Genomic DNA, 12,083 nt, shown 5'->3' with positions numbered 1-12,083 from the left:
CGAATGCAGCGTTGTATGATGATAGAGAGAGGGGTTTAAATAGAGGGGGGTAGGTGCTGGTAAGAGAGAATGGGGATGGGGTGACGGCTGTAGACGAAAGGGGGGGGAAGGGAGTAGAGGTATTACACCGAGCGATAGAGAGAGAGAGAGAGAGAGAGAGAGAGGGATGTGTCGATGGAGAGGAGTTCAGTGCGAAAGGGAGGAGATGGAGGTGAGGGGGATATTTAACGGGACAGGAAAGGAGAGGACAGGAAGGGGGTAAAGAGGTCAAATAAGCGCTCTGTTTAATTGGGAGCCAATTTAAGTCGGGTCCAATCGATAAACCTGTAAACCTAACCATCTAACGGCTCGCAGCGTGCAACCATAGATCACCGGGCTTCCGTGGCTAGAAGCGGGGACGGCAGGCTGGTTTCAACACATCTCATTCATTTATTTATTTGTTTGCACTTGTGGAACTAGGTAATCAAATCTGGCATTTTCTGGCATAACGGAGAAAGATACAAGATACATTCAGAGTTAGAATTAAAGGTTTGTGAAGTTAATTCATCACAGTGACAAAAATATAGTAAAAACCTCTTAAAGAGTTGTTTTTTTTTTTTTTTCATTTTTTAGGCAGTGTTGGGATTTTCAACCCTGACTCCAAATAGTCCGAACATAAATATCCCCGCGGTCTCATGACAACCTCATAACTCCAAATTGAAGGATGATATGATCTTCTATGAGTGGAGAAAATTCTTGGGACTTATGAGATCCTTTCAGCTCCCATTGGATAAATGTGGTGGTCAAGCTGAAAAGGAGGCTGCAGGATTTTGACTCGGTGCCGAGATATATATCTGCACTGCAAAATAAGAATGAAAACCAGGTGATCCACAGTCTTTGTCTCTGGCTTTTGGCCTATTTTTTTATTCTATATTATTTTTGGTTTTTTTGCAAATGCACACAAAAAGTTTGAGACTGCGACGCATGTTTCCAGACAAATATGTCGCATGTTCTTCATATTTAAAACAGGTGACTTACAAAGTATTTTCAGAACAGGACGATAGATTGTCCTCGTGTTCTTTGAATAATTAATACAATCTATAAATCTCTCTTTTATTTTACCGTCACAAATTACTCTCACGAGACGTCCGACATGCGGCGATAACGCAGACGAAACATCCAGGTTAGTTCGGACAGGAAACAAGGATTTCACGATGTACGTTTCGTGTCTGGGAGGCTTTTATCTGACCTTTTTTTTTTTTTTTTTCTTTCTTTTTTTGAGCCCTCAGTCTCATTTTTTGGTCATTTTTTCTGTCCACCCTGTCTGTTCATTTTGTCATTGACTCTGTTGCACACAATCTGTCCCCTCCCTCCACATCCAATCACTCACTCACACACACACACACACACATACACACACACACCATCAAGGCGAGGCTGTGTGTCTTTGTTAGTCCAATTGTCACTATCTTTTCCTTCCTGCTATTTCCTGTGAGGATGCTCTGTCACACTGCAGTTCACCCTATACATGTCCATTTTCTTTCTTTTTTCCTGATTTTTGTTTTTTGTTTCATCGCCATTATCACCCATGTTCTACATTTTTTTTTGGCCGAGCTGTTTCTCTCTTCTTTTTTTTTTTTTTTTTTCATCTTTGCTCATTTATTTTCTTTCCAGCTCTGCTCTGTTCTTCACTCACTGTCCCAGCATCCCTCCACTCATCTAGTCACTCATTCCTGCTCTTTTCTGTCTACGGTTACCATTTTTTCCTCTCTTTTTTTTTTTTTTTTTGGAGGGATTTTTTTGCTTCTAATTCTCTTTTTTCAGCACACCTCATTATTTTTTCCACCTTCAGCCATTATCTACAGATTCCTAAATATTTTCCGTTGCTTGTTTGTCATTTTATTTTTTTCTCATTTGTTTTTTCTGTCATGTGTCTTTCCTACTCTCCCAACACCATCCTCCCTTCGTTCTCTCCATCATTCCCCCTGCCATTTTCTGTCTCTTTACTTGTTTGTTTGTTTGTTTGTTTTCCTCTTTGAAACCATCCCTGTCATGTCTTTCAGCCTCTACTATTATCCCCCCAAAATTCCCAAAATTTTCAGTTTCTGCTTGTTGTCCTCATCTTCCTCGCTCATTTGTTTCCTTCTCTTCTCTTTCATCTCCCAGCGTTCCCCCCACCCCCCCACCCCCTTCTCTTCCTCCCTCATCCACTCATTTCATCCCTCCACCTCCATCTTTTACGCCCCACAACGCAGGGATTCTGGAAAAGGAAGTCACACACAGTGGCCATTTCCTCCTTCCCCTTGTCCTCTCTTCCTTTATTTCTCTGTATTCCATCCCTCCATCCGTGCGATGTGCTCCTTGGGGAGGGCAGTAATAATGGTGGAGAAAAGGAGAGAGGGAGGGCGGTGCGATTATTGTCTTGTCGGGAGTCAGAGGAATCGATCGGCACAGAAATATGTGGTGCGAGAAAGAGGTACTGTATCGGATATAATAAACACTCTAGAGACATATTCAGAAAGCGCTCACGCTCGTGCGAGTTCACATTCGCTCGTGAACACACACACACGCGCGCCCCGTGCACACGCGCTCATGTAATCACTCTCTGTCTCTGACTCACAAACACACACACACACATATATAAATGGTACACGTGTGCACAAAAGAAGTACACAGACACGCAGTACTTTTCCAGTTGCGCATAAACTCGTTCAAACGCTCGCCTACACAAATCACCGACAAATCAACGTCTACGCGCAACGCTCCTTCACTCTCGAGAGACAGTTACAAGGCAGCTTGTTCACTAAACTGACACATGAAACAAGTCACTTACTGTATGAAAAGTATTGACTCCTTAGCAAGAGTTATTATCCTACAGATCAGCGTTAGTAAACCCTGAGTGGGCGTCCTGAAATGTAATTATTTTTTATGTGAAGTTTATACAGATCTTGGAGACATTAGACCTTTTCTGAACAGTAAGTTGGCTGCTGGTGGTTAGAAAACACTGAGGAAAAAAAAGCTTCTCTTTTTCTACTGAGACAAAACTGCAACCATGAAACACAATCTTGACAAACAAACGGACCTGAAATATTGTAATTCATATGAGCCTTTTAGCTTCGCCACTTGTAAAACTGTAGCATTTTGAATTCATGTCTAGTATCCCTTTTTCCTCACAAGTCAACTAAGATGTGAATATCACCTGAAAAAAAAAAGGCCAGAATAAAGCTTTAATACTGGTTGTTAATGTGTAAACATCAGCGGAGACATTAGCATGCAGCACTTTGTTTGCCTCGCACCAAAGCCTCCGCTACAGGCAGGGAAACATGTTTATTCTTAATGATTAACACTCTCACAGGTACACACACAAACATGCGAGCGGCAGACATGCACACACACATATACTTGCACACACATGTGGACACACACAAGCACGCGCGTGCACTCACACACAGAGTGATCTTTCATTGCTGTTGCCTGGCAACGAGTCTGTGTGTCCTGTGCTAGCAGAGCGCTGTCCAGTGGTGCCATGACCGCTGCAGCTGACCACTACTGAAGGAGAGGAAGGCAGAGACAGAGAGAGAGAGAGAGAGAGAGGGAGAGATGAAGAGGGAATGAAAGGATCAAGTGAAGGGACAGAAAAAGACACAGAGACAAGTTTTAGTTATATAAACATTTCTCAGAAATAATCTGTTTCTGGCGGATGTTGAAGCTTAAAGGTAGAACCGTAAAGTAACGTCAGACTGAAGCAGTAAAAAAAGGGCCTTTAGTAAGAGAGGAGGATATTAGGAGGAAGATTATTAGCCACAAAGTCTCAAAAATCACTTAAAATGAGACCAAATTCTCGCATACACACAAACATTATGAAATTTTGGGTAAAGACTAATGTGATTATCTGATTATCTGTCTGCAGCTTTGAGATAACATAACTGGATATTGAATAAAGAGTATCAAGATATGTGCCTGAACTAGACAAGTCACTTTATCAACACATGTAAACAATATTTTAATTCATCTTTGGGTGAGGGTTTGGTTGAAAAAATGAAAATTTGTCACTCCAGCGTCAACACACACAAATTTACTGTGTCTTCTGTCTCATTTCTGCAGAGGAAGTTATTTGCACTGTGAGAAATTTCATAAAACTTCATGAAACCCGGGTTAAGGCTCCTGTTAGAAGAGCTACGCTAACATAAGTGTCTAAGTAAGCTAGTCAGCTGATCTTTTTTGGCATTCGAGTTTGCCAAAAGCTAAGTCACTCTAGAGCAAAATCCAAATCTATAAAGGAGCGAGAAGACAAAAATGGGACAGAAGGTGCAGTCAGCGAAGGAAGGGAGAGATAAAAAAAAAAGAGAGGGAGAGAGAGTTGAGCATGGGGAGAAAGAGAGATGGGACGTTAAAGATGAGTTTTGACAGAGAGAGGGAGGCGGCAGTGGAGAAATTCAGGGACGGGAAAACAGGTAGAGAGGTTTGGATGGAAGGGAGAGGTTAGAGAGAAGTTCAAGTGAGATGATGGTATTATAGATGAGGGTGAAGAGGAAGAGATGAAACGGGAGAGATCGGAATAAATCAAGGATGGCCCGAGTGGAGTACAAGGGAGGTGCAGAGGTGAGGGACAAAGTGAAGGAGGAGTGATGCTAATAGGAAGCGTGAAGGTGGAAAAACTGACACGGATTTTGTTCTGTTACACTGGATGAAGTCGACTAGCACGCTGGAGCTAACCGGCTAGCTCTGGAGCAGGTCTTTCTTTCTACAGACACAACAACCTCATCAGTTCTTCCTGTTTCTCTGTGTTTTCACAGTCATGTTCAGAAATGATTTAAAAATACTGCAGGCATCAATCAATCAAGGTATGCAACCCCAGTAGTGTGTTTCTCTGCTGCAGGACTTCTCTCAGGAACAATATTCTTATCTTCAGAATGAGGATGCGATTTCAAAGTTCTGCTATTTGGAAAAAGTTCAGAGGTCGCAGAGTCAGGCAATATTTTCATCTCTTCTGCTGGAAGTATAAAACATTTTGAGGCAAAGCACACTAGTCAACCATATAAATATCCAAGAAGTTCTGAACCATGTTAACTGGTAACTGGCTGGTGTAAAATAACAATAAAATAAAATAGACCCAGTAGAGTGACATCATTTGGAAGTATAATTTCTCAGAGTCAGGATTCAATATGGATAATATAGTCATTTAACTATGCTGGTCTACAGTCTATGCAGCAGCTTCTCTGCTCATCTAAAGCAGAATATATTCTCATTAAATGCAGCCAAATGTAGCCAGAAAACGCAGAGCTCTTATTCTTTGTTTTCAGCTGGTGCAGCGGTCATTAAACCGAGACATAAAACACATCGTCATTTTCTTAGATGTGTCGTCAGTAATAAAATGTAGAATTTTAACCAGCAGAAAAAGATATGTGGTCATGCATATGGCCCTTTGTAATGGCTTGCTATATCTAATGCCAGGTCAGCTTTTGAAAAGTTTTGCTTTTGAAATAAAAGACAAAAACACAGTCAGTTCTATGCAAAAAGTAAAACTTTTAAAATACTTGTTATTCATAACTCTTTCTTCGTCTTAGATCAGTTGGGTTTCACAGTTTTTTTGCAGATCTGTATTCCAGCTGTGACTTTGTTACATTAATAACTTGTTTATGGCATTCATGGAGTTCCTGATAAAGAATTGAAAACTGACAACTCTCTTTTTATTTTCACACTGATTTATCTCAACTTTCTAAAAAAAAAAAAAACAACTCCTGCCACACTTTTACAGCTGGAAACATTTCTGTGCAAACCCCTATTGTTGAAGTTTTATAGTAATTTAATAAAATAATTTAACCCTTCCTTGAGCTGACCTTAAATGCTCTGGCTTTGGTGTGAGAGATGCAACATCACAGATACAAATATATCTTCCATTTTTTCCTGTTCATCTCCTCTGCTATATCTAACATAATGTAGATCATTAAAAATAAGCTGATATGTGTGGTAGATCATTTTTCTTAAATTAACAATAATTAGCTTATCGCAGCTTTTACCCCCTACTTTTTTTTTTTTTTTTTTCCATGACATAGTTCATTTTGAGTATCTTGTCACTGCAGCAGTTGTAGATTTGCTTGTTGACGCTGCGTGTGTGTGTTTGTTCGGTAGTGAATGTGACAGGGGACAGGTGGAAAAGGCAGGCGGCAGGCAGCTCGATTGTGTGTGTGTGTGTGTGTGTGTGTGTGTGTGACTGCGAGGCGTGAGGTGGCCGAGACCATGTGCCTGACCTCTGACATCCACACGCCAAACATAGCAGGCAACCCCCCCCCTCAAACATACACACACACACATAAACCCACGCGCCGTCTGTCACTGGCCCCTGACAGGCGTGACCAAGGCGGGGTGGGTGGGCAAAAAGGAGGAGGGGGTGTTGGTAGTGGATGGAGAGGTGTGGGGGGAGGAAGGGGGTGAGTTTAGGACCCCTCCAGCCATCCTATCCCCCTCTCTCTCTCTCTCACTCATTCCCCCTTTTCTAATTCCCTGACAGTGACCCTGCACCCCCCTCCTTTCCCCTTTCAACACACACACACACACACACCAAACACATGCACTCGGAGGCAGGCTGGCCATGTCAACCCCAGAAGACAGATACATCATCTGCCCAGTGGCCTCTCTCCCTCTCTTTCTCTCTCTCTCTCTCCCTCTCTCTATGCTATTAGCGCTGATAGGATGAGTAAGGAAGGGTGGGGGGGCAGGGGGGGGACTCTGCCTTGCATCCGAACCGCTGCTGTCAAACTGCCCCAGGGTGGAGGAGGTGTGTCAGGGCGGTGGTCACTGTAATTTAGCAAGAAAAATTTTCACCAAAATCAACAAAAATTACTATTGTTTGTAACAGAAATAGTGAAAATCAGAGATGTTTTCTGATGATGTTTTCTGTCATCAGTAGGTTCATTGTGTTGTAATATGAATGTAAAGTATTAAGAAAAAAACAAAACTTAATGTGTACTGGACATCTGTGACAGGTTTGGGGTGTTTGGTTTGTTAGCATACATGAGGTGGAAGGGGGATGGATAGGGGGGTGGGGGTTAAAAGGCCCCATGGCCAGAGGGGTTATGGGCAGTTGAGGCATTATGGAGAGGGGGGGAAATGGAGGAGGGGGAGGGATGATAAAAATGATTTTATGGGGTCCCTCTCTTCATATGCTGAGAGGATGAAGAAACTAAAAATAATAACATTTGTGTGTATATATATATGTGTGTGTGTGTGTGTGTGTATTATATTTAACCCCATGTTTGAGTGAAATGGATTCAGCATCTTAGTGTTTTGTATTTTTGAATAGTGTCTTTCTGAAAGGTTAGTTTTGTACAAGAGGTAGTGTCTATAATAGCTGAACTGGTATCAGTGCGAGTAGTAACAATACTAAAGGGCATAGTAATCATAGTAGTACTACGAGTACTTGTAAAAGAAGCTGCCATAGTAACAACAGATGTAATATGTTAAAACCAGTATCAGTGGTGGTATTAATATTAGTCTTAATAATAAGCTATAAATAAATAAAGTATTTTTCTATTCTGAATGTAGCAACAGACACAAATTTAGAAGATCAGTAAAATATATTAAAAAAAAACATTACTAATAAAAACTATTAATGTGTTTATAAATATATAACTGTTAATTTCAGTAGAAAGATAATAAGTGAATATTTATAATATCAGCTTGGGATTCTGTGTTTACATGGTGATTTGGTACCACTGATTAACGACCTTATAAAGACGTTAATGTGTCGCTGAAGGTCAGAGTAGTAAAGTCTGTTTGTAACTGAGAATGATCTGATATAATTAATGTAACTTAAGACGTGTATTTGAAATGTTTTTTGCAGCTTTTGGGCATCTTTACATTAAAGAAATATGTGCTTAGAGATTTCCACTCCAGATTATCATTTAAATTATATTTCCAGAGGTATCTTTAACTGCAAACTTTGCACCTTTAAAACTATTCCCACTCATTTGTGAATTGTTACTACTGAATACAACAGATCGTAGCTCGTACATGACTGTGTATTCTTGATACAGCAACACACACACACACACACACACACACAGCTCAGTGTTTCCAGGAGGGTGCTGCCACCATCTGGCTATTAAATGTAACTACAACCATCCAACTATTAACACTCATTCACTCAAGTCTTTGAAGAATTATATTAATGCAGATAGATTTTGATTCATCAGCTTTTGACTCCAGTGTTACAAATTGGTACATTATAATCTTTAATGATATATAACACAAAATAAATTAAAGAATGAACACATGTCAAGACGTCATCAGCTACTTTTTATTCATACTGGTTTAAGTGCTTTTCTCACTGAAACGCTAAAACATAGTTTTGGTGGGAAATGAGTGTAAATGTTTATGTTAATATCTGTTAAAATGGAGAATAAAAGGATGTTAAGTCAAACCAAAGTAAAGCTGTGATAAAAATCCAATGCATTTTTCAATTGTTGAACACTTTCTTTCATTCTGTCTTCCTCTTTTTGTTCTGCACTCAGCTATGTCCTCTGCATCTACTGAAAGAAACCTTACATTTATCTGTCTCTCCTTCCTCTCCACCTCCTCTCATCACACCTTGAACCTTGTCTGTGACCCTGATGATAAGATTAACACACACACACAGACTCACTCATACTGGGCTTATATATAATTTCCAATAAGCTCTTCTCTTCTTTTGTTTTCACGTATTCGTTCTTCCCCTGTTTCCTCACCCATATCATATGGGGTGGAAGCTATATTTATGGCTATAGTAGGGAGGAAGAGGAGCAAGGTGTACTTTGTTCTTTTTCACAGCTTCAGCCTCCCGTCAGACACGTGAACCTCGTGCTAAAAACAGATCATGTGACTTTAAATCACACAGAACTCAAATTTTTAAGCTCGTTCTCCCTGTGTCTTTATCAATATAAACAATAAAAATAAAATAAGCTGAGCTGAGGAAGGAAAAGGAGTAATAAAAGCACACCATAGGCAGAAGTTAAGAGCGTAGAGCAAGGGGGTGAAGGAGTATTTTATCCAAGATGGCGGTGGAGGTGCTGAGTAATGTCTGGTGCTCAGGTAAGCAGTTCCTCTGGCGTCGCCCTTACTGGACCAATTACTGCTGCAATCCCACAAGTCTCCACAAACAGAGAGCATACAGCGAGGGTAGTTAGGATGATATCTGCCATGAAAAGCTGATTCTTAATCCCTGTTCCACATCCTGGGTCAATAAAGTTTACATTTAAAGAGCTAAATTAGAGTACGGTGTCATCGGTTTTGTTGGACAAAGTCAGTTTCCTCTCTATCAGCTGAGGTAATTTTTTTTCTAAGTGTCATATCATCACTGCTGGGTGAAAAAACTACTGTGTCTTCAAACTGTAACTTTTCAAGACCCATCTTTGTTTTATTTCTGATTTATCCATCCAGGCTTTCGAAGTATTTCATCATCAATACTGGTGTAACAAGGTTATCACAGAACAATATCAATATCACTCCTTTTTACACTTCTTCTTGGTTTTAAAGATACAAAAAGCTCAAATTGCTTTACAAAGCGAGTTATTCCTCAAATTAATTTGAAGGTTAATGCTGCAATGACACCAAAATTTCCTCCCCGTTCATTCCAGCGAAGAAGGGGTAAGGGCACATTTTCTCTATGTCACGTATTGATCGTGGGTTGAACTTTGACCGTGACTTTGACCTGCAAAATAGCAAGACTCACTGAAGCCCAGCCACTCTGACACAGAGGGGTGGGACTGACCTTTACGTCTCGGAGACATCGATTGTTTGTATCCTTGTTTGTATATCTAAATGGTGAAAGAAAACAAGCAGCGGAGCAGGAAGGATGGTAGATACAAAAATGTTTTTCCAGACATGGATCACTGATTCTACAGAGAAGATGTGATTTTTATGTCTTGTTGTAAAACCAACATTTCGTGTAGTTTTATTGGTTTTCTTTTCACACAGTCATTCCCAAATTTTACTAAATTGTGGGAAACATTCAGGAGATTGAATGGAATATTATATTTTAATGCATTACAGCGGATGCATTTTAAATATTTTCTTCCAAATTATGATCATAAAAATGTTATTATGGAAGTTTATAAAGTATAACTAATATGATATTACAACACATTATGTAGTCGTTTTACTTGTATCATTTTAACAAACAAACTAGGTTTAAGATTAGATGAACTGACAACACTCTGACATATTATAAAATACAACATATCAGATTTTGTCAGGGATAAAATGATAAAGTCCTGGACTTATTTCCATCTTTAGTTAATAACACAAGTAACCTTTTCATTGTTTTGTGTTGAAATGATACATTTTTTTTAAATTCTACAATACAAACAGAGGAATAAAACGAGAAATAGGCTGTTTTTCTATTGGCCTGTCTGTCTCACCTTCTGATATTGGTCGGACTTATCAGCGTCAGTAGTTTGTGTGTTTGTGTCGCGGCGTGTTGAAACTGTTCTACTCGTGATATACGGTACAGCGCTCGAATGTTTTAAGGCCACCTGGACGGTAGTTGCAGAGAGTGAGTTTTTCCGCATTTGGTCTCTGGCCTGATGTACCTCTGTGTATTTTCCATGTACCTGTCTGATGTGTCTGTGTTTGTGCATTTCCTGCAGATATCAGGATGTCTAAAGCAGCAGAGGAGGAGAAGCCTGGGGCTGACTATCCGGGGGACAGCTCAGGTACACACACACACACACACACACATTTTATAATATGAGTAATAACAACCTCTTATTTACACATGTTAAATCATGTTCAGTATGACTTAAAGGGGACCTATTATACTTTTCCTTATTATCAGTCATATATATAATGTTACAGTGTCAGATGTTCATGTTAAACATGGACAAAGTGTCATATAATGAGGTAAACATATGTAGCAGTAATCCCCGTTAGCAAAAAGCACCAGCTTCAGACTGCCCTGACACTGGGTTTCCAACAGTTTTTTCTACTTTCAGCCCGAGCCGACGTCAACTTTATATGTTCATCTGCTCCACGCACAGCACGCCAGTTCACTGTTTCGCTCCGCTAACATTATGACACTTTTCCATTGTTTTGGGGGTAGTCACATCGAGCCATGACTCCGTTGCACACCAGGGCAAAGTAAAATAAGCTGTTTACCTGTTGGAAGTGTGCTGGTTGTCTGCAGCTCTTTATCAAACATCATCATAACTGTGGCTGTTTCTGCTTGTGATATTCCTCTCTGCATTATTTCTAACTGATCCGCTGAACAAATAGCTAAAAATATCTCCATATCTTGTCATTTCGACTGGTTTTTAGCACCGCTAACGAAGCTCTGCTAATTCAATGAGGAACATCTCGTTATTTAGTCATTTAAAAGCTTTTAATTTGAAGCAGTAAAGCAGGAAATGTTGGGTTTGCAGCAGCGGCAACTTAACACGACTCTGATACGTAAAGCCGGCCAATCAGATGAGTGGGCTCACTGGGAGGGGGACCTTAAAGAGACAGCTAAGACTGCCTGTTAAGAGACAGAGGCTGAACTGAGGGGCTGCATAAAGGGCCAGTATAAGACAAATAAGGAGTTTTTTGAACTGTGAATCATGCAAAGCTACTCTAGTGGAGTCCAACAATAAAAAATGTTGAGCTGGAAATGAGCATAATAAGGTCCTCTTTGGTTATTTTCATTCCACATGTTCACTCATGTTTTCCAGTAAATGTTACCTCTTTCACGTAATTAAATTTGCAATTTATATGACTCACACACACACACACACACACATACACACACACACACACACATACAAACACTCACTAACAAATGGTTCACATGTACTCCTTTGTGTTTCAGACTCTGACAGAAACAGCCCTGATGACCAGGTTGGTTTTTATATTCCCTAAGTGTGTGTGTGTGTGTGTGTGTGTGTGTGTGTGTGTGTGTGTGTGTGTGAAAATTATTATATTTAAGATGGAGTCATTTGAAGGGTCATTATGAATTCAATCTGCATGTTGCTGTTTTTTTTTATATAAACTATTTTTTTTAGTCTTGATTAATTATAACAACTGTAAATTATTACAATGCAGTACATACAAATATGGAAACATTCATCACCGCTGTAACATATAAATCAAAT

The 12,083-nt window shown here is 39.9% G+C and overlaps 1 protein-coding gene across 7 annotated transcripts in view; it reads left to right on the top strand.

The window, feature by feature from the left end:
- Positions 1 to 12,083, top strand: part of LOC122969704 (POU domain, class 2, transcription factor 2) — an 83,636-nt gene that overhangs the window by 51,211 nt on the left and 20,342 nt on the right. For all 7 annotated transcript variants that reach the window (XM_044335627.1, XM_044335630.1, XM_044335629.1 and 4 more), the window contains 2 exons: positions 10,605 to 10,670; positions 11,801 to 11,829. In XM_044335627.1, the coding sequence (XP_044191562.1) occupies positions 10,605 to 10,670; positions 11,801 to 11,829 (95 nt within the window). The remainder of the gene's footprint in view (positions 1 to 10,604; positions 10,671 to 11,800; positions 11,830 to 12,083) is intronic.

The sequence above is a fragment of the Thunnus albacares genome, chromosome 19 (assembly GCF_914725855.1).
Source record: "Thunnus albacares chromosome 19, fThuAlb1.1, whole genome shotgun sequence".
In the NCBI taxonomy this organism is placed as follows: Eukaryota; Metazoa; Chordata; class Actinopteri; order Scombriformes; family Scombridae; genus Thunnus; species Thunnus albacares.
This window is presented reverse-complemented; position numbering and strand designations above follow the sequence as displayed.